Source organism: Cyanistes caeruleus, chromosome 8 (genome assembly GCF_971803275.1).
Source record: "Cyanistes caeruleus chromosome 8, bCyaCae1.hap1.1, whole genome shotgun sequence".
NCBI classification, from domain to species: domain Eukaryota; kingdom Metazoa; phylum Chordata; class Aves; order Passeriformes; family Paridae; genus Cyanistes; species Cyanistes caeruleus.
Genome location: NC_141708.1, coordinates 22786792 through 22814340, shown reverse-complemented (window position 1 = coordinate 22814340; position 27549 = coordinate 22786792). Strand labels below are relative to the sequence as shown.

At 36.8% G+C, this 27549-nt stretch overlaps 1 protein-coding gene across 48 annotated transcripts in view; it reads left to right on the top strand.

Moving 5' to 3' along the window:
- The window catches only part of KCNMA1 (potassium calcium-activated channel subfamily M alpha 1), a 431738-nt gene that overhangs the window by 345728 nt on the left and 58461 nt on the right, over positions 1–27549 (top strand). For 47 of the 48 annotated variants that reach the window (XM_086901436.1, XM_086901419.1, XM_086901432.1 and 44 more), the window contains one exon: positions 22840–22933. In XM_086901436.1, the coding sequence (XP_086757562.1) occupies positions 22840–22933 (94 nt within the window). Of the gene's footprint in view, positions 1–18239; positions 18534–22839; positions 22934–27549 lie in introns of all 48 variants that reach the window. The other variant, XM_086901388.1, reaches the window with a different exon arrangement.

Below are 27549 nucleotides of genomic sequence, written 5' to 3'. Positions count from 1 at the left end.
GCTTTTAGTGTTTTGAGAAAAAAGAGACTGAAGGAATAAATAAACTAGTGGGTCTTGGAAATGAAAACACTTGGGAAAGGAAAGACATGCTCTTCTTTCTAAATGGCATAAGGTCCTAAACAAGCAATTTTAATCAGATTGTTGTTTTTTTTAAAGCTAACTTCTGTGAAAGTTACATTCACCTCTGTATAGTGGACAGTGAGAGAGCAAAATTTGTATAGTCTAACTTACTTTTTAAATTTTTTTTTAATGAGATTAATGAAAATGGAACATTAGAATGAGACATAGTGCCAAATAAATTCTTGGTAATTCAAAGGCACAGAGAATATAAATATTAAGCCCCTGAAAAGAACTGTGTGTGAAATAGTGATTTATATAAAGCTGGTTCCAGATACTGTCCTTTTAGGGTGACAGATTTTTACTTCAGTTACATTAGTTTCCATGCATTCAGTGTTGTACCTCTACGAGACTATGTTTCCCCTTTCAAAACACTGAAAATAATGTAAAAATGGGTACCTGTGTTTATTTTAGTTGCCATTTTTTAGGAAAGAATACTATTTTAGATAACTCAGTTAAGATACAAGTCCAGACAACTGAAAAAGAAGTCGAGCATATACATCTTGCTTCTGGGGAATGAAGGGAATCGCCTTCCTTAGCCATCTTCTGAGAATTAGCCACTGCTGAGAAATCTGGTATTGCTAAAACTGGATAGTGAGGTTTTAAAACATATAAAACCAGATAATGGAGCAATTTTAAAAAATACCACTGTGGGAGAATCCCACACTGCTGTTTTATAGAGGGGTCTTATGGTGTAGCCACTGCCATGAAGTCAAAGCTTGTACGTGCTGGAGATCTCCATATCTGCAGCCAGCTCTGTAGCCTGATACTGGCAAATCAGAAGCCAGACACTTTGAGATCTGCTTTCCTGGGACAGGAAAATACTCTTCTACTTTCAGACTTGATTTATAGCTGCAATTCTGCATAACCTACTTTCTTTCCATCTTCTCCTCACTGCAATCATACAGAGAAGCGTGCAGGTGTTTCCACTAAAGAAGATGGGATGAATTGATTCAATAAATGCAATCACACTCTTAACTAGCATTCAAGAGCTGCTTGCTGGAGCAGTGTTTTCACTGAGCCAACCCTTTGTGTGCCTTTCTTGCCCTCCTGATGTCCAGGTGATCCCCTCTTTGATCCAGCTGTACTTTTCTCTGCATTGGTAACAGATAGTTACCAATATATATATACCAATACTTTCTTCATATATATCCGTGTACCATGACTTTTGTATTTCCTCTTAAAACACTGAAGATACAATGTTAACTACAAAGGAGGGAAAAGTTACATGAAACAATAGGTATTTTGCAATAGGTGACTTCAGCTGTGTAGTAAGGCTCTAAGACAAAAAATTAATCCCTTTTATTGTTCTGTACTTTAATAGAACCTGAGTGCTGCTAAATTATTTAACCTTCTTTTGGGCATAGTGTGAGCATATAGGTGAATACTGGGATGTAGAAATGCAATAGTAGAAAAAAACCCCAGAACAATCCCTCCAAACTAAGCTGTTTTCAGAAGGTAGAAAGATGACAATCTGGATTATTGATAGATAATATAAATAATGAGGCATGTACCTTTTTGGGTGAGCTTTGTGGTGCAGCATATATTTCTGATGAGAGTGAGCTCTGCCCAATTTGTGATGTCTGAAACAAGGAGAGGAACTATCACATCATCAGGGGGTGGAGGCACTGCTAAGTTTAGCAGTGAAACCTTTGAAGAATTGGGATGGTGGGGGAAGGAAAGATCAAGAAGTCTGCATTTAATTCCTTTAGGCCTTTGTGTTGAGTAGTGATTCTTGCCAGGGTCACAGGAAGGGACTAGTGAGTGGCTTGCTTTTATGGGTACAAGCTAGGAAAGATGCTGTCTGCATCCTGTGGAGTGAATTTAGCAGAGGGTCTTATGCAAGGTGACATGGAAATTATGTTTGCATTTTTAGTTCCGGAGTGTGGCTGGTTGTCATGAAACTCACCATGACAGTTTCTTACCACCAGGCAGCAGATTCTTCCTGTTACCTCTGTGGTGTGGGACAGATGCTGGCCGGTTAGGTCTCCTTCTCTACTGCTTTCAAGCTATTTCAAGCGACAGATGCCAGAGCTGGCTCGGTTTCAGCTTGAGCATTTCTGTCATAGCCCTGCCTTGAGCCCAAATTCTGACCTTTACTACATGAAGTAAAGTATTTATGAACAAGCAGTGGCTTGATCCAGAGCAGGCTTAGAGCAAATGTCAAGTGTCAAGTCAGTCTCCTGCCTCCTTATACCACCTGCATTAGGAACCTGGATTAGACCCTGGACTACAGCATTGACTGCCTTAGGCTTTATGGGTCTGGAAAGACATAACTTATTAACAAAGAGTTATTAAATTTTTATCAGTTTTATAACGCAATGTAAATGCCTTCTATGAATCTACATTGTATTCATTATCATTTAAAACGTTAATTAAGTCAAAGTTGCATTTAATTTAGTTCTAAATGTGCCTTTGGGAGGAAGCTTTTTAAAACAGCTGCAGGATTGAGAAGCTCATTGATGCTGGGAAGTTGTTATACCATTTTTCAGGATGGGTCCCCCAGATTGATTGCTGTTTTGACGCTTAGCTAGTCTGTGTGGATGTTATTGGGCAGGGTCTCAAATTAATATTGAAATGACAACAGCAGAAAACTATCAGCTCATGATAATCACAGACACACTTTGATATGTAGTTCATGTTCTTTTCCAATTACTTCAAAACCGAAAGTTTTGATATGTAAATCCTGTACACATCATACTCTTGTTATAATTTATTTTCTTTTATATCCTTATTCTTTGGCTCCTTTTATAATTCAAGACAAAAACATGTTCACCTACTTGGAATAGTTCCTCTCAGACTGAGAGAAAAAGAAATCTTCTGGCTTACATCTTACACCTTTCAGGTAATCTGAAGGTATTGTAGCATATAGAAGGAGGTGCTCATTGAAGTATACAACAAATCAAAATAAGTTTTCAACGTATAAAGTGGAATGCAGCTTAGTATGAAACCCCCTAGAATGAAAGCTCTTGCTTTCTTACATAATATAGCAGTGTTTTTGCTTTTGATGAATTTTGCTGTAAAAACAGGAGAAATATGGCAAAAAATCACAGTGGATCCATCATCTGATTATTCCACGAGAGCCCTAGCATATTTAATATGTGCATACCTTTAATCAGGTTTCTAGTGACATTAGGAGTGACTAATACAAATACTATATGGCTCATACTTCTAGAACTGGAAGCGGGGGCACCCAACCTATTTCTTACCTAGGCTAGGAAAATCTACTGAGTTACAGCAAGAGATCTTCAGATTTTATCCAGGTCAGTGTAGGTCCAGCAGAGCGGATCAGCCCCCAGTCTGGAAGTCATAAGCAACTTAAAAGACAATTTTTCTGGGTCTTTGTATTTTCTACTACCTAGAACCTTCTGAGGTATTTGTGTATGCCAGGAAACACAACCTTGTGAATTATTTATGTTCTGTATGAAAAGAGGAGGTTGTTGTCATATAACTCCATATGTGGTTCTTGAAGTGCCACAAGACAAGCACCCATGCTGTACTGTTGCTTTGACTGGGGTTATCGTAGACGGGAGGAGATTGGACAGAACACATGAGGAAAAAGTTTAATTTATTTTTAAAAAATCATAGATACATTTATTCCAGTATGTAAGTTCTTAACTGTGTTTATAATATACTTTAAAATAGGTTAGTTCAGTCATCCTTTCACTGTTTGAGACTATTCTTAAAAGAAGAAATTCTTTTATTCTTCTTAAAAGAAGGCCAGCTTCTTTTAGCATGTTTTTGTAATACAATGATATATCTTTCCTTATGATACTTTACATAATATTGAATGCTGTAATTCTGTGATCCACTTATTATCAAAGATTTTAGGAAGCATAATGTGTGCTGCTCCACACAGACATGCTTCACTGATACTGATCAGATCTTGTTAGCACAGCACAATTATTCCCAAAAGGAAGGCTGGAGAAAGCATTATTCCTGTGTAAGATGTGTCCAATATTATCTGGTCAAACACTCCTGTGTGCATTTTAGTTTGACTGGAAGTTTTACCTAGGCAAGTGGGAAACTAAAGTGCCACAAGGCAAAGATCCCAATCTTGACTGTGCCACTGACTTACTACTACGTGACTATAGTTGTTCTTCCCCTCAGAGAATGAAAATACTGTATTCTCAATCTATTACACTAAATTGCATTTTGTGCTAAGAAGTGCTTTGAGATCTTTACATTTTGAAGTCCTAAATATAGGCCCGAATGTCATTTTGACATAGTTATTCCCCTTCAGGGGCCAATTTTCAGATTTTCTGATCTTTGCTTAAGAATGTAGATGCACAGCAAGAGTGAGAGGAGAGTGAAATGGGGTACAAGACAGAAGGTGTGGAGAAATTACCATAAATGCCTTGCTGCTGTCTAATGTAGAGAGGTTTACAAAGGGTATATTATATGAGAGGGCAGGAGTAACTTGAGGTTATCTGCATCAGCAGAGAAGTATCTCTGCTGCCATATTTTTTAAATAATCTGAAGTTTGTAGCTGTTTCTGAACTTTAATTGGAATGCAGGCCTTGTTTACGCTGAAGAACTGCTGAAGGAAATCAAAAAATTCATTATAACATCTTTGATCTTTGTCATGCAATCTCCTTTGTTTGTTCTTGCATAAAAGATTTTGTTTGCACTACGCATGTTCCTTTCTCCATTCCCATGTTCCTGACATTATCTTCACTCTCTCACTCCTTGGTGATCCATGGAGACTCACATGATGTCTGACAATATGGAGAGAGTTTTTACATCACCCTGTTCTATGAAGGAAAAGTGCCAACAGGAAATGGAGGCTCTGTTTTTGAGCAAACTCTTGCCAGAACGAACTGGCAGGTGTGCCATATAACAATAGACACAGTTTAGTCTAAAATCAGCCCTGCTCCTGTCATCCTTAGATGATCCCTTATGGGACTGGTCATTAAGTAAAAATAGCAGCTTGACACTGGGACAGTAATTTATAAGTCAAGATAAATATTTGCCTAGCTGGTGAAGTTTTATCGGCTGATAGGACAAAGGTTCTTGAAGAGAATAAAAACAGTTGCAAGTTTTGAACCTAATGTAGAAAAGATGTTTATTCCTATCCCATGAGCAATATGTGGTTAATCAATAGATGCAAACTGATAGCATATTTCATTAGCAGGCATTTGTTCAAAGATTATTTTTTTTTTCTTTTATTCATGCTTTACCCCTATTAGAATTATTCCTGATCCAGCAGAACATGCAAGGACTGCCAGGTTCTCTGTGATCAGTCAATCACAAGATGGGCGGCAGCAAGGAAGTGATACAGTATTTATTTAGAATTGCAGGGTATGAAAATGACTATAATTCACACGATGAGACAGCAGAAGGATGAGAAGAAGTGAGATGCACTGCTGAATAGAGCAGGATGTACTTCTCTGGCTTCCACTACATATACTGTCCTCTCCAACATATGGGACTTGTTTCCCAAATATTCAGATGACATGGTAATGTTTCTCATCAATAATGGACTCTTAACTTGTACCTTGTCTTGCTTTTGAAAAGAAACACTGTTTTTACTTGATTCTGAAAAAAGCAAATAAGTTTTCTAGTGAGTAAAACATAGTTTGCAAACTCTTGGATGCTAATAACTGCTTTTGGCATTCCAAAGAAAAAGGTATTTATCCTGTTGTGTGAGGTTGCACATTTAAGAATTCTACTGACATTAAATTAAAATTTTAGACAAATGACATTTTGTGTAAATTGAGACATGAAAGTGTAATTTTTGTTTCATTTTATGAACAAAATTCTGTAGAGAATTGAATCAGTTTTCATTTCTGAAAGGTCTAAATTTTTCAATAGTTCTTAAAAGATGGATTTTTTTTTTCCCACCAAAATTTGTGTTCCATAGAAAAGTTATTCAAGGAAAAATAAATAAATAAATAACTAGATGAATGCATATATGAAGAATTTAATTAAATATATTTTGATTATTTGCATTCAAGAGTCTTTCTGCCCTGAGTAACAAGGTATGCCTTACTGTTTTCTTCATTTAGATGCAGGAGAAAAGATGAGCAGACAGCAGGGCTGGGACAGATGTCAGTCTCAGCCGAGATTCTGTAACGATAATCACGGTGCAAAGATTGCAGAGCCTGGAGTCAGTAATGTGATCCTCACTATTTGACAGGATTCTTCCATACAAGGAGTCCAACATGCAGGCATCTTAGGCTTTGGAGAGTTACATGACTCAGCAGAAACCCTTGGTTATGTTTGGAAGAGGAGTAGATGAACAATTTGTGGTGCCAGGGAAGACTCAAGCCAAGAATCCAATCACATAGTCTGGACTTGACTCATTTTACATCAGTGTGAAATTCTGTAAGAGCAGGGATTGACATTCATCTAACTCGCTGACACCAGATCCTTCTGCATGTTAATTTATGAAGTATGAATCCTGTGCCCTATCTGCACTTCAGTATGCCATTATCATGTGCTTATGGCATTCCTAGAACTCCCTACGCCTGAATTTGCCTCTTTCAAGCACAGGATTATTTAAATGTTTGTTTCAGATCTCCCCTGTTACCATTACCACATATAGATTTTATTAGAGCATGATCTGTGGAGAACTTTCAGTTTCTTCTGAATAATCCTTGAATACACTCTGTTACTTTAATGAAAGTGCCTACTCTGTTTTTGGATTTGGGATTTCTAGTATCAGCATGTCTAGTGGCTGATCAAACTTTAAAGGTCTTTTTGATTGGCTGACTGAGTCTTTGAGTGCTGCAGCTCATTCATCCACAGTTTTACTGGTACTTCCGCTGCTAAATAGCAAAATTCTTGTTTTGCATTTAAAACTGTAGCTTGAGGGCCTGCAAGAATCCTATCCTTAGGTTTGTACATTCAGCTCAATACTCAAGCCCCACATACTCCTCAGGAAACATCCTGAAATTGTCCCTTGGGTCTCACAGATTTCCGCAGCAGTATCCTTGAGTTCTGCCCATGAGGAATATAAAATATGTCAAAATATGCATTTGGTTTTAATCTGCCTTTAGCATATGAGTCTTTTGTGTGCCCTCTTCTTTCTCCTCAAACAGAACAAAATAAAACCCTCAGAGGTAGAGCTCCAAGCAATTTGATTTTGGAAGATGACTTTCTTGACAGCTGTCAGTGTCCCCTGAGCATAGGATTTCTGGATGCTTTCAGTATCTGACTCTCAAAACATCTGGCAGCAACAGTATTTCCAAATATACTGGCATCCTGTGGCATTTGTGTTTGATACAGTTTCTTTTAGGGTAGGAACTGACCTGTAAATCTTAGGAAGTTTTATACATCATTTTTTTTTTTCTTTGTTGGAGAGAGTTCCTCAGCTCCAGGTGATTGTAGAGTTTATTGTGAGTTTGGTGTGATAATACAACAGAAATTCTGTCAGTTCAGTGGTTTCCCCCAGAATTTTCTTTCCTTTTTTTTTTAAAGTTTTATCAATTTTCTCTCTTCCTTATCATGATACCTACTTTGAAAAGGGATATCACCTGTATTTAATTTTATACTCATAGTGTGTAAGTGATTTTAGCGCTGAGCACACTAGGTGTTCTATAGGACACAACTAATTCAACACCTTGACACTCTCCAAAATTCTCCATTATTTTTTTCCTCTCCTCTTGATCCACTGCACTGTGTGTGTGAACAGTGAGGGTGCTCTCTTGGGCTCCCTTCTCTTTCTTTGGTCATGCCCACATTCTCATCGAGGTTTGAGTAATGAATCCAGACCAAGCACAATGCAGTGTGGTTTGATGAAATTTTCTTCCTAAAGCTGTTCCTCATCATGGGTTGTGATCTCTCTGATCCTTGTCATGAATTAAGCAAGGTTGGCATCTCCCTCTAGCTTCAGTATCAAAGTAAAAACTAAAAGGATAAAAGATATGTAATTTCATTTTTTTTAAATATGGATATCAGATTAGTTGGGTAGATTCAGTATTACTTGTTTCCTATGTTGCTAGCCTGTGTGATTTTATGCCATTTTAGTTGGCACTTCATTTTACATGAAGTGAATGTGAGATGGCATGCTTTCCCCTCTCACAATATTTCAAAAGAGTTGAACCCTAGTTGCTGCAAAAATTTCAGTCTTATCAGTAAAGCAGGTTTATTTACTAATAGGGAAATTGTCAGAGAGAATTAATTACAGTAAGTTTTTATGTGGAGGTATTTTGAGCCTATTCAAGTTGTGTTTGAAAAATATGATCCTTGCTATACACATCCATCCTTTGAGTATTCCTTCTATTAGAATCAAAATTATGATGTAAGTAACATTGTTATTAGTTGTCACCAGTATATTTCTTAGCTTATGCTTTTTTCCCCACCCTTATGGGATGGATTGCTAACCCTTGCTTCCCACAGCACTCAATTTTGTCCTGTCTACTGTGAGCTTTTTGCAAAGATATGAGTTCTGGGGATTTTTGTTATTATTGTGCAGTTTTACTTCCTCTTTTTTTGCTAGTGTTTACCTAGGAATTATGTTTTATACTTCCCTAAATTTCCATAGCAATTGATTATATTCCATCTTCACTTTTGCTATCACTATTTTTGCTGTTGTTTATAGATTTAATCTTAGTTATTTGTATCTTGGTTTTTGTATTAATAGATTTAACAGGGGGTATTGTTTTTTTAGATGCATTCGTTCAGAGCAAGAAAAAAGCTTCACAAGAATTGATTACATTATGGAATACACTAAAATAGGGACCACTTAGAAAAAAGAAATACTCATTTCTTAGTGTTATGAAGAGTATTTAACTGTGTATCTCTAAGTAATAAAACCTGCATATGTGACAATAGCCTTTTAATACAACAGATTCAATCTATTTGATTAATTTTGTTTACCCTGTGACTTACAGTATTTTGCATAAAATATATTTTTTTGTTAACATTACCTCTTTTATGAAAACCATAATTCAGCTAATATTGTTGAACTGCAACCAACCTGCTAAAAATCTCTTCTGGTAACAAGATTTCTAGGTGTAAGAAGAGCTGAGAAATACTGCTCTATATTTATGCATGGGTTTGAAGACAGGAGAACAGCTCTGGGGCTGGAAACTCCCTGTAACCAGCAGGTGGTGGTGCTGGCTTAGAAATCACTAGTGGCAGAGAAGCCTGCAAGAACTTCATTATGTGTTGCTTTGCTAAGGAAATAATTTTATAAAAATAAAATACTTCAGATGGCTCTTTTAAATTGCATACAGTTTTTTTTCCAATAAGGTGTATGCAGTGTAAGCACTTGTCTCTAGAACCAGTGTCTGTGTAAATAGGTACAGCATTTTATACTTTACACATGAGATGATGTGATGGCCACACAAGTAACAGTAGTGTGGAGACCTCCATCCCAGAGGAATATTCAGCTAAGTCTGAAAGAGTATTGGAGATCACTGAGCCTGATCCTATGAAAATCTAGTAAATGGGAGTTTTTCCACTGATGTGAGTGAAAAATGAGTAAGACTAATGATAAGAAAGCCAGAGTTAAATGCTAATATTTCAATTCTTGTTCAGAGACACAGACATTTCTACACCCTTTTTTCAAAGATAAACACAAGCCAAAAGAAATTCAATGGTATCAAATTTTACAAAGTAAAAAAATATGAGGAAAACCCCAATTTACTGGTCACATATTAACCACCAAGTTAAAAAAAGAAACAGCCTCAGCCAAATCCTCTCAAGTGTGTTTTCAAAGGTAAGGCAACTCATGGGGAAGCAGAGGAAGAACTGAAAAATAAATAAATACATAAAATCTTAGAATTTAAGAATATAATCCCCTGTAAGAAAATCTTTATTTCACTATGATATTGGCAGGGACCTAGTTCTGTCTTCTTGTAATGAGCAAGGTAGGTGAAATTTTATTTCAGTTTAAAACTTCAGGATATACAGGTTGGAATGACACTGGAAATATATATTTTTAAGATGTTAAGATAAATTAGCACTTCTAAATGAAAAACAAAAGTAATAATTCTAATTAGATTTCTGCAGGATGAAATCTACGCTTCCCAAGGTCCACAAGAAGGAAACAGTTGCAGCAAGACTGAGCTGAAATTTGTGGAGTCCTGCTCCAAAGGCATGGAAATATCGCTTTCCTGTATACTGAAATACTCTTCCTGACAAATGCAATCTATGCTGTAAATACAAGATTTCTAATCCCAAGGAGCAAAGCAATCACCAAGGACTCCTGTGCTTACTTTTACTCTTAGTTACTTCAAGGCATTGTATATTTTTCTCTGAATTTAATGGAGCTGGGGGAGTGTAAACAGTAAAGTGATCACAGGCACCATGATGAGTGGCCTTTCAAAATTAGGATTTTTTTTTTTAATAGTAGCTTATTTTTGTCCACAAATAGAACTTCGCTGTTTTCCGCAGTGACTGATCAGATTGTGTGTTCAGTCACAAAGGGCAAACTTCCTTAACTTTGCAAAAACAAGACAGATTCCTCCTCCAGTTTAGCAGAACTGCATAAGCACAGTGTGCCCTTGCTACTGTTGCAACTTCTTCCTCTGTGTCCCTTATAGTTGGTGTCAAAATCCTCTTTGAGGCAATAGGACAAAGCACTGAAAAAAAGCTGTGCATTGAAACAGGATGGTCTGTGACAATGCACGGAATATTATCATTTTCTCTGTGCTGCTACTCCTAAAGAATCTGCCAAAGATGTGCCTTTTGGCTTTACGTGTCCTGCCTTGGGGAACTGTCAAAGGGCTGCTCATAAGGAAATCAGTGTCCTTTAATTGACACTATTTTTTTTAAGGAAGGAAAACAGAAACACAGAAATAAAAAGGATGTTGCAGTTATTCAATGTTAGAGGCACATTTTCATGTCTAATTAAAATACACTTTCATCACATATGAATATAGTATATTTTTATGGAGTGTATTCCAAATGTACTTTTCAAACAACAATAGCAACGTCTTAGTCTTACATCTACTAGATCTGAGAAAATTAGAGATTAACAGCCACAATTTCAGATCATTTGGTCTCTTGAATTCTAGCAAGATCTGTGAGTAAGAAAATCCTTTGAAACAGAATTTACTGCAAGTGAGCCACCCAAGGCTGTGTAACCCAAGATCAGTGGTAAAACTAAATCCCAGTCAGGAGATTCCTAGTCCTCTGCTTGTAGCCATGGGATCACCAGGTAGTCTGTTAAAATGTTAACATGTGGCTTTGAGCAATCCTTTTGTACTTTGCTCTGCTAGAGACAGCAGCTGGGGCTCCAAAATCGTAGCTCATAGCAGCTCGTGGCATGGTAGGAAACGCAGGGTCTGAACAGCTCTTTTCTGACAGGGTAACATTTTCTGTAGCTCCTCCTCCACGTTCAGAGCAGAACAGCTTGTTATAATGAAGCAACATAATTTGAAATTTAACTCGGCATATTTACACTTGCCATACCAATGAGACACTTTGACTTTCCTTATTCTCGGAAGTGCACTCACAAAAGACAAAGTTAGTTCCCTTCACTTTGATGTTTGTCTGGAAAACAGACCCCCTTGAAAACAGACCGTGTTCTCTTTTAAGTTCTACAGTTTAGGCACATCTTCATTTCTTTGCCCTTTCCCAAAACAAACTTTACTTTATCCAGATAGTATTCTGTATGGATATGGAATGTGGAGAAAATCAGACAATTAAAGGTATAGGGGGGGAAAAAGTCCACTGATGCTTTGCTGTTTTTTTAACTTTTCATTTGACAGTTTTCCAATAGCAGGATAATGACTTGAATAAACAATTACAGAGTGAATCATAATTTGAAAATGCAGTGGAGAATGAAGACTGAAAATCAAGAAAAATATATGAGGGAATACTAAAATTTGATTTAGAAAAGATGTTCAAGGTCCAATGGACCTATGACTTAGTCTAAATATAAATTAGGATTTGATTAGGAATTGAAGTAGATTTTTTTCTACTGTGCAAACATGGCAGGGGAAAGAGAAGATGTTTGTTTGTACAAATAATGTCCTATTGTTTATACACCTCTGTATTGGAACAAGAAACCAGATCCCTGAAATCAGAAACCTTTCTTCTCAAAAATGCACATGCCAATGTGTGCAAAATGCTGTATGTATGGGAAAGGCTTGCTCCTCATTTATAACAGCATACACATGAGGTATGAACAGCTCCTGATCTAAAGTCCACTGAAGTCAGTGTAAATGTTTTCTCTGACTTTAGTGGGCTTTGGATGAAGCACAGTTTGGACAGCCTTCAACCACTTCTTTGCTTGCTGAAGTCATAGTAACAGAGTAGTGATAATAATTGATACGGCATTTATAATAGTTATGTGCTTGTATTAAGCTGGAGGAGCAAACAAATAATATCATTTTTCTGTGGTAACCTTAGAGAGTTGCTTTACCCTTAAAAATAAGTACAAATGGTGTAAATTCATATGCCAGACCTTTTTTCACCAAAAAATTCAAGTTACGAGTTTTCTGGGTTTCCAAACTCCTTTGTAGTCTATTTTTCATTCTATATAAAAGTTACTCTAAAAGATCAGGAACTTAAAGCTTATATTGATTTCACTGAATATCAGAGCAGATATCTTAAATTAATAACAGGATCCAGCCTGGCAAGATTCCACATTTGTTATTAACTGTCTTTTTTACAGCATTCAAGGAAAAGCAAAGATGAGGAATATATCTGTGGCTGGGTTTCAGTTCTTTATGTGAGAGAAGAATTAAGACTGAAGGACCATGTATTATTAATAGAAATTTTTATTGGATGCTAATAGAAAGAAAAAGAAACAAAAGAAAAAATGTAGTAGACACAATACATTTGTTTTGAAATTTTATGTGGCTTTAGCCAAAAGGTGCAAGCTTGGGACAAAAAGAGGAGAAAAAGAAAAGAAAGATTTCTTAATCTGCAGTTTCAAAGAGAATGTCTCATGTAAGCACCATCCAGTATTTGCAAAATGTTCTGATGATGCATTCTTGACATTCTTAGACCTTGATGTTTTATCTGCTTCAAGTGGCACACACTGCAACTAAGAACCAGCCTCACCTGCTATTCTAATGGTGCTAGTGTGTAGAGATATGCAGCATATCTTTTAGTATTAAAAAACCAGAATGAAATGCATTTCCCTGAGTTTGTAATGCACATAAAAACAAAAACAGCAATCCTGTTTCATTTGAAATACCATTTCAGACACCAAGCAAACGCTGCTCCAGTTTCTAAAATTAACATTCTTGTATCTCATCAAGCACCATTATATTGTAGTTTCTAGTCAATGATTTCATTACATCTGTTACCACCAAAAAAATCAAGTAAATTTCTAAAATAAATAGTTCATTGGCATGAAATGATTTTTAGAGGATGAATAACGTGGGGTGTTTTTTCCTCCCAACAAATAACAAATGTTTTGATTAAATCATGTTTCTATACTATGCTAAATTCCAACCCCAACTGATTTGGCACATTTTCTTTTCTGAAACTACCTTTGATAAGAAATGCATTACAAACTCATCAGTTTAGCTTCCTGTTAACAAAGAGACAGCAGCCGTCTGGATTATTCTAGATCCGCAGTGAAACTGCCACACTATGTATGCTCAAACTAAAGCTGTGCAAGTTTGACAAGGGGCAGATGAATCCAGGAGTTATTGTGCAGGGGTTTAAGTCTATGCGGCAGCTGACGGTTGAAATAATCATCTATACATCGCTCTGAGCTAGCTGGGGAAAGGTTGAAGCTGTATATTTTCAACATATCTAGCCTAATGGTTAATCTGTTGTCTTGTACAGGGGGTGCTGGGTGGAATCACAGCAATAGCTGACAGTTTGGAGGAATTGCTGTGGGTATTTTCAGTTGCCTGATTCACAAAGTGGTAGGTAGCGAAAAGTCTAAACAGGCTTGTCATTGAATGAGGCAAGTCATGCTCACTGTCACTCCCATCAAAAGAACTCTCGTAGCCAAAAGCTCAATCAACATATTGATTATTTGCATTTGGTAATACCGGGCTGCAGCTTGCCTTCACCCCCCACCCTGTGGAAGCTTAGCCAGATTGCAGAATGGTGATTGCTCCTTTGGAGGTCAGCTTGGAAGATGCTCAGGAGAAAGACATTGGTTAAGTTGGAGGAAGATATAAAATATTTCTTCAAACCAAGATAGTTCAACTGTTAGAAACACTCCCTGTATTTCTAGTGCTGGATCTGACATATCTTCACAGTGACATGGCATTACTCACTACAGAGATTAAGGGGGTGCAGTATGAATTAGACTGAAACAAAAATGAAGTATCTGCAAGTGACAGCTCTGGCTGATGGCTGACTCTGAAGGAAAACACTGTGCTAGTGTCTGGCGAAAAACAGTGCTGAAAGCCTAGCAGCTGATAGAGATGGGGGAGGAAGGGAGCACTGGGTATCGGTGGTGGTTGTTTAGAATGTCTGGTTTTGGTCAGGATATTTTTTCTCCTTTAAAACACATTTTCATCTTCCCTTCCAGGCAAATCATGCTGAAGCCAGTTTCAGCCATTTTGTTGAAAGCACTGTACTGGTATTCTGCCTTGTTACATTTAAATTAAAGCTCAGCCTGGTTTTAAGTTATGGCAAGTGTATGCTCACAAGGAATAAATAGAGATTGCCACAGGCATTAGTTTAACTACATTTGTTGTTTTAAAAATGTTCAGGGAGTTGCAGATTGCAATTCAAATTATCTTCATTATAATAAATAAAATGTATAGAAATAGAAATAGGCATGAGTCCCTAACGCCGTCTGTAGGCAAGTGTATATTCATTGAGCTTGAAAGGGAGTTCCTGAGGGTGGGGGTAAGGAATAGGAATATATGCAACTTCAAAATACCTTTACAATTGCATTAATATATCATATTTTATACACATTATTTTTTATCTCTCTAATGGTGACAGGCTTCTTGGGAAAATTCTGTACAGCATTTATTAAAAAGTAGGTAGTGCTCACCCAGGGTGCAATTAGAAAATACTACAGAAAATGGAATTTCTTACCCTTACTCTACTTTTATCCTGTTCCTAAATGTTTGCCATTCTCAAAAAGTAGTTTAAAATTTGCTCTCAAAATGGCTCTCAGAATATTCTTAGGTAGTAAGAATGACTTTTATGACAATGTACTGAACAGTTCTAAGGAACTTTGGCAGTATAAACAATGCAGGCCTGTGGCTGTTTGCATAGGAAATAAAGTCATATGTCATACTACATAAAAAGAAATTACTTTAAATATGACTAGAAAAATAGTCCTGTTTTAGTAGACTGGATGGTGCTAAACTCTTCCCATACTTGGAAGAGAACCCTGGTGGATTTGGAGGTTGTGATTTGATGTTGCAGAGTGGTAGGACAGATTACCCCGATCCAGACAGTTTGATTGCCAAACCTAGTGAGGCAGCGACAATATGTAAGTATGTCTTTAGTTCCATATAATTAACAGCAATCTTTGTTTCCCAAATATGTTTTCTATGGAAATCAGCCCACATAATAGTGCAAGAACCCAATCGAATTTTAGAGCAATTATTAATAAAAATCAGCTGTCTTTGCTGTACAGGGGGATGCTCCATAAGTGGTTTAGGTTCTGCACACTATAGTCTGGATCTGGTGAAGTTGGCCTGTGTTTCTCACCTGATTGTACAGTACTGCTTAATCCAAAAAAAAGCTCTGTGCTTGCTCATGCAGTTCAGGGTGTATCCTGGCAGCCCTGTGTGTGTGGCACAACGTGCATCTACAGCTTGACAGGCTATTTACACTAAGAGTAACCAGTTTTACTCGTCTCTGGTAAAAAATAGATGTAATTTTAGGAGGAATGGAGAAAGAGATTATTATCTCTACCACAGATAGGTCATTCAGATAATGTTCTGTAATCCTTGCTTTTGAAGACTGAGTAAAAAGACATGGGCCATAAACTGTTGGAGTAAGAAAGAAAATTGTCCTACGTACAGAGAATTGTATCACTGATCCATTGTGGGGCTTCTTCCACTTTGATCTGAGCTCTTGTCAGAGGCAGGAGGCTAGAAGTCATGGGATGAAACCAGTAGTTAGAACTTTTAAAATTAGAATAATTTGACCAAAAAAAATTGGCAACTTGTTATGCCCATACTCTGTAATAGTACCTGGCCACACCGTTGGAAGCAAGGGGAAATAACTTGGATTTTAAGCAGCTCAGTCTGCCTTCCTGCTGAACAAGATCATGTGGTGCTATTAAACAAGATGGCAAGCTCCAGATACAAAGCCATACCAAAAGACAAAATACAAAAAGTATTTTTGTTCTACACATGCTGTGCCACTGCAAGCACAAAATCTTGGAAAAGCTTGAATTTGTCTGCATGGAATATGCCATAAGACATACACTGCTGTGGAAGGTTATGGCTTAATAGTCAGGTCTGGTATCTGAAACCATCACAGATTGAACTCCGAAGAGGCTGTAAAAAGATTATTGTGTTTCTTAAACAACTTGATTGGAGGGTCGATAAGCTTAATAGATTCTGGTCTTCTTCCATTGCATGTGAAGATACTTTGATACAGGATGTGGATTTTTAGAGATTATTTTCAGTATTACTCTCTGCACTTTAAAAATAGAACTGGGTTGATGCATATCGAGGCCTTCAAATACATGCTTGACCAGTGACATGTGTAGGGAAATAGATCACTGCAGATATATTTTATTATCTAAAAATTATTTCACTTGGAGGAATATCAAAAGTAGAAGCATAAAACTTGATAAAAAACCCAGTAACTCTGAGGTAAAATTGATAGTTGTCAAGTAGTGTATTCAATATTTTATACAGTATATTTTATTTTTGTGTCGGTATTGCTAATCAAATATATATGTTCTCCTCTGATGATTTAAAATACATGTGAACTCTGGTGAGTATATATGATTATTATTATCATTATACTTCATATGTTAATTCTATTAGTAAAAATCAGAATAACATTGTAAATTAGACTTTAGTTCTTCTCTCAGTATTTTTTCTATCTCAGTCAGAGTATTAGCAAGCCATCAAAAGGTCACTGAATTGGAATGGGTGCTTTGTCACCAGCCATTTCAGCCTTGTTAAAAGTACCTTCAAATGGCTCTTGTAATTCCTGTACACTGAGCTTTGCCATGAGAGAGACAGATTTTGTGCTTGAAGAAAAACGGCAAGCATGGGAATGCTATTTTCTTCTTTCTCCTGTTACCAGATGGTGTTTCTAGCTGGTGGTAAACTAAACAAAGATCCCAAAAAACATGCTGACCTCCTCAAATACTTTGTCTCTACTCTCTGCTCAGTGTTCTCCATAGAATCTTTGAGGCAATTGAGACGTATGGAAATAATGCTGCAAGCTTATCGGTCCACCAATTACTGCCTACCTAAACTTCTTAACTTCATTATACATAACCAAATATAAGGTCTTAGCAGCTCAGTTATACACCTTCTTCTCTATGCTGTACTCATTCAGAATGAAACAAGCATTAGGAGAATATTGCATATTTTTACCAGAGAAACATTTTGTTGTTGGTTTTTACTGAGGGTGCCATTTGTTAGAGGCATTAGTAGGGGGTAGTGTTTAAATAGCCTTGATATATTATCAATGGAAGGAAAAGAATCACAGTTCTAAGCTAAATCCATGTTTAGAAAATTGAATTTCTTAACTTTCTTTTCAGAGGTACTATGTATGACCTCCTGAAATTTACAATATGCAGCACTGTTGAATACTCAACAACTTTTATGTGGGTTCCTTAAAATCAGTTTAATTCCATAAGTATGCTTGCACAATTTTGAAGTGGTGACCTTATGTTTTCTATGATTCCTTATTTATTTTAATAGCAGCAGAGTGCTTTACCTCCCCTGTCATTTTTAGTAGTTTCAAAGAAATAAACATCCTCCACAGATAGTAAATCTCAAAGCCCTTATCAACATGGGGGAATAAGTATTACCTCAGAACATACTTACCCTAGGATGGGATTATTGCTTAAAGCTGATAATATTGTTGAATAATCCTTTTATAAGTATTCTTTTATAAAGAGTCATTTTTAGAGGGAAAAAAAAAAAAAAAAACAACCTAAGAAAGCTGCAGGTATAAACCTTTATTTCTGCTGTTGGAACTGATAGTTTAAGCTTTAATGTCTGTATTTCCACATAATATCAAAATTGATTCATGCCTGTGGTTTGAAATAATTTTTAATACAAAGAAATTAATTTAAATTTTTTCTTATTATTTAGAAGTAAAGAATGCAGCTAGATCAAGTTACCCAAAATGTTCATATCAATTCAAGAATGCAACTACTAATGCATTGATTGATGCCAAGTCCACTGAAGGAATCCCGGAACCTGTTCCACTTGTTAATAACCGTAAAGGGAGCCTCTTCCTACCCAACAACCCCTCGCTGCTGCACCTTAACTTACTGAGTTCTGTTCAACAAGGAAAATCTACCTACTGTAGATTGCAAAGGGCACTCAGCTTGCCTGTAAAATACCGCTACCATTCCCAAAAGCCTGGGCTGAACCAAGATCTCCGTAGGTAGCCCAGTAGTTGGATGCATAAGGCAATACAGAATGGTTTGTGCATGGTTTTGCAGTCTGTTTTCAATGTGACTATGACATTACTAATGCTCTGTTAAGTGCTTACAGATGTGGGTTTCTCCAGATGTGGTGATTAATAAGTTAATTGAGATAGCTGGTTAACTAATGTTTATGAGTGGTTTGTGCTTTACCTTTCAAAGGATTTAATTGCTTTGAAGCATTTACATGCTAGGCAGAATGAACTTACCAGGTATCCCAGTTCATGTGATATTCAGTAATGTAGATGTTATTTCAAATTCCAGCTCTTTATGGCGTCTAAAAAAGTATCTGTAAACTAGTTCAGCTAGTGACCTGGGAGAAGCAGTCAAGGAGACAGTGTTGTTTTAAAAATAGTTAGAAAATAGCAAAGGAAAAAGTTATGAACTTGTCCACTGTTTTGAAAGACTTTCCCTTTGTTTTGCTTTAAAAATGAAATGAAGATAAAAGTCAAGTAATATGTCGTTACAGATGTTCAACTCCACATTAAGGCTGTTAAAATTACCAGCACATCTTAAACCAATTCATGGAACATTGTCTGGAGGTTATGTCATTGAAATAATGAACACTCTTTACTAAAGAATAAGCAAACATGTTAAAACATCAGTGTAACTTTAAATTAAACTCCAGCATAAAAGTGAGCGTCTGAAGCCTCATTAGACTCGCCTGGCATTTTTTTAGCATTGAGTCTTCCTGAACTGCAAAACTGCTATTAGACAAGTGAGCTCTGGGTTGTTACAGCAGTACAATATGTGTTATACTTAGGGATGTGCAAACAAGCTCTTGAATGTTATTAGAACTCAGAAGCTGAATTGAGTGGCAAATCTATAAAACTCTGTGTCCAATTCTTGAACTTATTTCCAATTTTCATGATAGTGGCAAAAAAAAGTCTGTATAACATAATATGGCTGTAGTTAATGCAAATCCTGTAGTATAAAGACATAAAAAATGGGGACTCCTTAACAAAAACAAACATACAATATCAGAATTGAGTTGTCATGTATCACAGCCCCATTATTCAAATGTTTGTCTTTCATAAGCAAATTTAAGTTTCCCTTTTAAATTAATGCAGACACAGAAACCGTGAACCTAAAATATTTAATAACCTTACTAAAAATTTTGCTAGATCTACTTCTTTAAATAGGCAGGAAAGTGATAGGAGTATCTGAAGGATAATAATTATATGTTTTATATCCTACTTACTACTAAGAAACCATTTGGGAGTTATCACTGCAACATTTTTGGGAACCAAGCCATAGGTAATACTGTCCATTAGATACTATTCACATATTTCAGCTTCATGTGTTCCCATATTCTTATGGAGCTGGGTTGCTAAACTGCAGATGCCCAGGAAACTCTGTGTGGAGATTTCAATGAAAAATAAAACTTGATTTTCTGTCATATGATTAATGTAGTTCTCCTTTCATAGCTACAATGAGAATAAATGGCTTTCTTGGTTAAGCAAAAATTTGAGATCCCTCAGAAGGCTTTGCTAACAGGTATTAACTAGTGAGCCACATCAGCCTTAGACTTTCCAGGCAACTGGTGATAGTAACAGAGTTTGAATATGACAAGCACATATCCAAAAAGGAAGCTTATTTATTGCAGATGCAGTACCAATAATAAGTGCAGACTGCTAGAGATGTACTTCCAGAAGATGTTATTCTGAATGATTGGTAGTAAGACTGAAATTGGGTGGCAGGTTAGGGTCACCTGGCAGCACTGGAGAATACAAGTGTTGGACCATAGAGTACAAAAACATCCTTACTGTATTAAATTTCAGAATTTGAAAGGATCAGACAGGATTCTTATTAGCTAGCTGAAAACTTGGAAAAATATTATTTTTTAATATTGTTTTGTCTCATTCAGAGAAATATTTCTGGTTATAATATTGTCTACAGTTGACTTGTGTTACTGTAAGATTTTTGCCCATGGTCCTGATGGCTGTGTATGTTCCTTGAACTGCCTAAAACTGTATAACAATACACTTGTGGTGCCATACTGCATCTCTGGTCAAACATTCTATTACCTCATATGGTAACAGATTAATTTGAGTGAAATTTAGAATTTTTACTCCCAAGACAGCAAAACAGATAATTTGTTGTTTTCTGGAAGGAGCATTTTGCATGGTTCTTGTTAATTTGATCTTTTAAGTGGTGGAACTGAATATTTATATCCAGTGAAGAACAAGAGAGCACAGTGGATATCTTGAAACCTATTGTCTGTGTGGAATAGCATACAAATAACTTTTCGTTAGAGAAGTTTAAAACCAGACTAGTCCATTTTCAAGAGAATAATTTGAAGAGGGTGTTCTGAAAAGCACAAAGCCTTGCACTTGGTTGCAATCAGAACTGCAAAGTATTACCAACAAAACAATTCTGTGCATGTTCACTTCATGATACACCTAGATAAGTACTGAAGTGATCTAGTTTAATATGTGCAAACTGTCACAGAAAGAAAATTTCAATTTATGTATTTTTGAGAATTTTCTGTGGGGTTATTTATCTCTCAGCCAAAGAATGACATTTGACTAACCATCAATAAGTGTAAATGCACTATAGGACTTTGATTTGGAAAAAGAAAGAAAAGTCAAATGAGAAGAAAATCCTTTGTCTTTCGGGATGCTGCCCAAAAGGAGAAGAAACCTAGTGAAGAAATCATTATTAGACACTCATTGTTCTGATCTAAGTATTATCTGTTACACCACTCTGGCACATTTATTTTGGGATTAGCTTTGTTTGGTTACTTTTGTTTGGTTTTTTTGTTGTTTTTTTTTTTTTTTATTTTGCAGTGCTTTCTTTGGTTGTGACTCCCTTGTGCTAGGTGATGCCAGGTCATCTAAAAAGAGAGAAAATTCTGTCTTTTCATGGTCCAGCCCTTTGGTATTGATCAAGGCAAAATGAAGTTCCATAGCAGGCTTGGTCAAACAGACAGACGTGGCAGGCTGGAATGCAGTCTGTAATAAAATAGAAAGTAAAATAAAATAAAACCCTCAGAAGAGGGCTATGGCAAAAGGCTATTGCTCCATTTCTTCACAGATGAGTCTGAGGCAGGTGACATATATCTCAATTTTGTTGTTTTTCCTATGTATCTTGTTGTAAGTAGTATTTTTTTTCTCACCCTCTGCTTGGGCACTGCTAATGTGTACTAAGCTCTTGAAATATAGCAGCTACTACTACTACTACTATTACTAATGCCTTTCCTTTTAGCTTTAAAGTTAAAGCTTCCTAGGCATCAGTTATATTATCTTCCAATTAATTTCTCAGTTAACAGTAAGATGGGAAAAAAAGTTTATTTTTTCTTCTTTATATCACAGTAAATTAGCATTAGCATGAACCTGAGAAAGCAGGCATGAGTTTATTCCCTTTGATAGCACACATAAAGGTTACATACATATTGTAAAGTGCAGTTACAATCTCAAAACAGTAAAGATTATGGTTAATTCTTGTAGATGAGTTCTTAGGAAGCTGCACCTGTTTAAGCAATACGTACTGTGGCGTAAGTTATCCAAGAGTAGTTTATGACTGGCAAAACTGTAAGTGATTTTATATCTGGGAATTGATCTGTCCTTGAAAATGCACCTCATCCTCATTAAAAGATTGCATAACACATGCATCCTCTGTTATACAGGTATTGTCTCCCCACTTCCATTCAACCTCATTCTGTTCACTCCTGTTAAAACTCTGTTTTGTGAGGAGAGTAGAGCGATGAGGTCTGACTTGTGCTGGAGATCCGTGCACAATGGCAGGCTGCATTCACATTCCCGACTAACTGAATCATTGAACATCAAGGCATTGAATATTTTACATCTCTTCATGAAGACTCTGTTGTTTGGCATGTGAGGAGCGAGAACCAACTGGTGTCTAGTTCATTAGCAAAAGCAGGCTGGCAGCTGTTACGTTGATATTGCAAATAGTACTTTATCTGTCTGGGAATACAGCAGAGCACTAATTCTATTTTTCTGTAGCGCAGATTAACTGATAATAACTAAGAATAACCCGAATGTGGTTCCCCCCGCCTTTGTTTTTGAAGTATGAAACCAATTTGAACACCTCTGTTCAAAACCCTGGTATTCTTCTCTGCTTCTCCTTCAAACCAATCTCTTTGACTAACACATATTTGATTTTTATTACTGTTGGGCCTATGTTAGCAATGAAGTATCAGTGCGTGAATGGACATAGAGTGTGTGTTCTTTGCTACTTCACTTGTATTTCACATTGCACTCAGAGCAGTACTTAATCTCATGAGTTCCTTATATTTCCAGTTGAAGATGAGCAGCCGTCGACACTATCACCCAAAAAAAAGCAGCGAAATGGAGGCATGCGAAATTCACCCAACTCCTCACCCAAACTGATGAGGTAAGACTGTAAGAAACTCATATCTTCATCTCCTTTCTTTCTTCCTTCCTCCTCTCCTCCCCCCACATCAAAAATAAGGGGAGGGGGTGAAAAAAAAAGATTGTTAGATGGTTTCTGAAAGGCTGAAGTATTTATTCTGTCAGCTTGTCAGCAGTTAATGATAGAGCTGAAAAAAAATTCTGTCATGAAAAACAGTTTGAAAAGCTGTTTGAAAAATACATAGGCTTTAAAGTCTTAGCTGTCACCCTGTCCTGTCCATGTGTAGTTCTTAAACAGCAGTGGCACTAATGATAGCACTAACCAATCAGGGGAACTCATGTGGTTAGTTTGCCTCAGGCAATTCTCTTTTTGTTGGATTCCCTCTGAGTACTGTTTTCTGTACTTAAGGCCATATGTGAGATGTATCATCACAATCAAAAATGAACCTGAATATTACCTTCCTTTTATCCTGTCGATTGAAATCAAATTTCTGTTAATTGATTTAGACTGATGAAAAAGTCTAATAATATATGTACTTGCCAAAGCAAAGTTCAAAACTAATGCAGTTTTAGTCAAGCTAAAAGCACATTAATTATGAAATACAGGGATTTTTAAGAGGGTAGTATATACTTTAAAAGTGGGTGATGAAAACAGCATCTTGTTAGTGATATTTTCCCCTGTTGTTACGTGTACATTGTTTTACAATAGTACTCCTTTGTATAACTGTGTTGTTTCCTTTAAATTACCTCTAAAATATTTGTTTAAACTAGAACTGCAGCAAGAAGTTGTAATCTATTAAAATATTATGTCATTTCCATTCTATCTCACTGTGCTTTGCCTTTTACCTGCTCAAGTCAGTCAAAATGGGGTCCCATAGTAGACACAGAGTTTTCAGGGAGGCTGTTCCTGCTCTGGTTTTGCATATCCTATATAGCCAGGCTAGACCCTCAGTCCATAATTGTATTCATAAATAGCATAGCAGAGATTTTCCACTCTGTGTGTATATACGTGTACACACACAAACACAGAAAAATGTAAACTTGTTTACATGTATAAACAGACACATCCGTGCAATTTGAGATTTATGTGTGTATAAGTGTGCCTTCTCACAGAGGTTAAGTGAAAAAAAAATGATTCAAATATATAGTTATTTCCATAAATAAATTCTCCTATAATTTTTATTCTTGACTTTGATTTTGTTCCTGTAACGATTCTGGATACAGGTAGGTGATACTTCTCTTTGTATTTCAGTCACTAGACTGGAATTTTCTTTGGGCAGTTACAGGAGCATCCATATTTGTTTATTGTTTCTGCAATATAGGGCATATTCAAGGACATAACTTCCACAAACCGTCTTCATCTCTGTTTAGACTACAGAACTAAAAGTGAGATTGATTCACACAGGGAAAATGCACCCAGCTGTGGCTTTTTTTTTTTTCCTATTGACCATCTATTTCTGTTAAAGGTATCATTAAAAGTTCTCTGCCTTCCTGTTAGCTCAGCCTTGCCCATATGACACTGATTTACATGCTTGTTTACAGTTTATGAGGAAGAATAAAATGAGCATACTGGCAAACTTCTCATTTTTATAGTGCCAGTTGTCATGCTAGCATAGTTTTCAATTTACTTACCTTTGGACAGTCCTCTTACCTGGTGCTAATTGTTTTGACTGCTTAAAATTTAAACATGTGGAGATTCCCCCCACTTGCCTTCTTCCAGATTCTAATTTTGGGGAAGCAAGTGCAATAAAAAAGAAGAAGAGAGAGAGAGAGAAAGAGTTGAAACATTTGGAGCTGAACACACTGTCCCTGTTTGCTATGTAAAGTATGCCTCATTTCTTTGATCTTGAGTAATAATAATTCTGGGGAGTTATACTGTTTTCATATGCTTCAAAGCTGTGTCAAAGTTTTGCTGCTTAAGGGTACTTCTTTATTCTATTGGCTCTTGGGTACTGAGATGACAGGTCCTCTGTACTAGGTGCAGGCTTTTTCAAGTCATAGCCTTCAGCAAAACATCAAATTACCAAATACAGGGTAACATACTTCTACACAAATGCCTTTCCTGTAGATATATTATACCATATATATTAAATACTTTAGTGTTACACGGTACATTTTATGTGCAATAGAAAGTGATGGTTTGAGGTAGCCTTAGGGGTACTTTTTTCCACAAGCAGAAAAAGCTAGTGTATACCGTATCAAGTATGGTTTTTACAGGACTTTCTGCCCGAAGGCCTTTGTAAATAAGTAATGATCAACAGATTGGCTGTGGGTTTTTGAAAAGCATGCCTGTGTCAGTTTGCATGATGGGGGAAGATTTTCAAAGTACAGCCTGCTTTCATTGCCTGCTGAAGAGGGACTGAGGGAGAGTAGTCGTCCTGAGCCTGAGCTGTCTGCTCAGTAGCACATCAGAATTGCTAAACACAGGTTGAGCAGTGAGTGGAGAACTTGCCAGGCTTCCAAATCCAGACATTGTTTTCTTCTTCTCTGTTGCTGCTAAATTTATTCTCCAGCCCAGTGTTCGCACCCTCAGCTTCTCCCCAGACCAAACCATCTCTTTGTTTTACTCTTTATCTACACAGACTTAACTTTGGTCCAAGGTGCTAAAAGAGACAAAGTGGATTGAATCAGAAGAGAGCTCTGTTAAGCTTTGTTTGTAATGGTCAAACTATTTTCTCCTCTCTAAAACAAAGGTGGACTCTATTATCTGCTATTTCGTATCCTTGTAAATTACAGAAAGTGACAGGTACTTGCTTTCCTGCCCAGAAATCTTTAGTGTGTGTCAGCTAGAAGTACCCAAGAGGTAAATCAGCTAAAGCACTGTCATGTCTGTGGCTGATATTTATCTTTGGAAGTTTTTTCCTAAATTTACTTTAAAAGCCCCTTGTTCAAGTCAGCTTTGCCCCTGTACCACCTGCCCAGAAATAGCTGGCTACTTTGCAAATTTTTTCTCAGCTGTGATTTTAGATATGGAGGATCTAGAAGGAGTCTGGAAAACAAGAAGTCTGGATTATGAAAACAACAAATATGTGAAAAATTCATCTATAAATTGAAATCCGAATTGTGACTTTTGAATTGTTCTGAGCAGCCCTACAGTTAAGATAATGTTAAAAATGCTGCACAAGTTTTAGATGCCCACAGTGGTGAAGGCATCAGGGAAGAGGGTATTGTGCTATGAGACAAAACTTTATGACTTTAAATTGCTGGATTAGAACAGAGATGGAAATGGTATCACAGGGGTTCCCTAGGACCTCATGACAAGTGGTCTGACCTGGTCAGAGAGTGGGAATTTTTGATATTTACTGACACATAAGTAGAAATCTGCATTACCAAATATGTTCTGGATAGATAGATTTGAGACATCTTTTTAACAACATCTTTTTTGATGACTCTAAATTACAAGAAATTACTAACTGAGAGAAAAAGACAACTGACATAAGAATGCTCTTTGTGTACATCACAGACGGTCTAGACTCACATTTGGGAAGCCACTCTTCTAACTGAATGCTGCATCCCATCAAATGGCACAAGCAGAATCACACTGATGCAATACTAGAAGAGTCTGATCAATCAGAAACTAACCTTTAAAATTCCAGCAATACCCACAGACACAAATTAACCAGAAGAATACTCAGCGTTGTCATGACTGGTTTTACCTGTTTTACATCAGCAGAAATCTGTCCCATGAAATCCACAAGAGCATGGATGTTTTTTTTAAATAACTGAAACTCACAGATACTCCTCTCCTGTTAAGATGTGAACACAAGGACATCCTATTACTGTAAAAAGTAAAATTTAAATAGGAAATGGAAGGAAAAGGAAGGCAAGCTGTGACTGGGAAAGTAATCACATATCAGGTGCCCTTCATGAGGTGGAGAAGAAAAGTAGAACTGATCAATGCCTCTGGTATCATGCAGCAATAGCAGTCCCTGTTCATCATCTCAGTTGCAGGTTCTGATGTGCACTATTGATGAGCAGCCACGTTAACTATGAGGAGGCTATGTCGCCTGAATATCAAAGAGCAAAGCTAGTTTTTTAAAAAAATGTGTCATTTTGGATTCAGAATTACCAGTAAAAATGTGAAAAGCCCTGGATATGAATCAAAAAAGCCACTTAAATGATTGTTGCTGAGCCTCAAGTCTATACTTAATGCTTTGGTAGCTGCTACTGCATGAGTGGAATACACTGACTTGAAGGAAATGTCAGCCCAGCTGAGTCAAACTACCTCTTAATGCAAGAACAAATAGCATATGACAGGGCCCAAGGGGCCTGAAGAGCAAACAAATAGTTTGTCCCTGTCCACTCTGGATGTAGTGGTGTAGTTGACATAGGCCTCTAGACAAGTAGCATACTCAGCAAAGGGTCATTATCATTAGTGTCCCTGATCACATAAGAATCAGAGGCATCAGAGGACACTGGGTTTTCAGTGTGTTGCCAAGGAGAATTTCATAAGCCTGAGGATTTTTTTTTTGATCGAGGATCTAAAATAATTCCCAACCAAACAATAAAACTTGCTCAGAAACTGTCAAGACCCAGCTAAATGACAGAAAAAAAGCGAGCTCTTTGGCATACGTTTCCAGAAGCCTAATGAGATTATTTATCTGAAGCTGAGGAGGAAACTTCCTGTCTTTTTTCCTG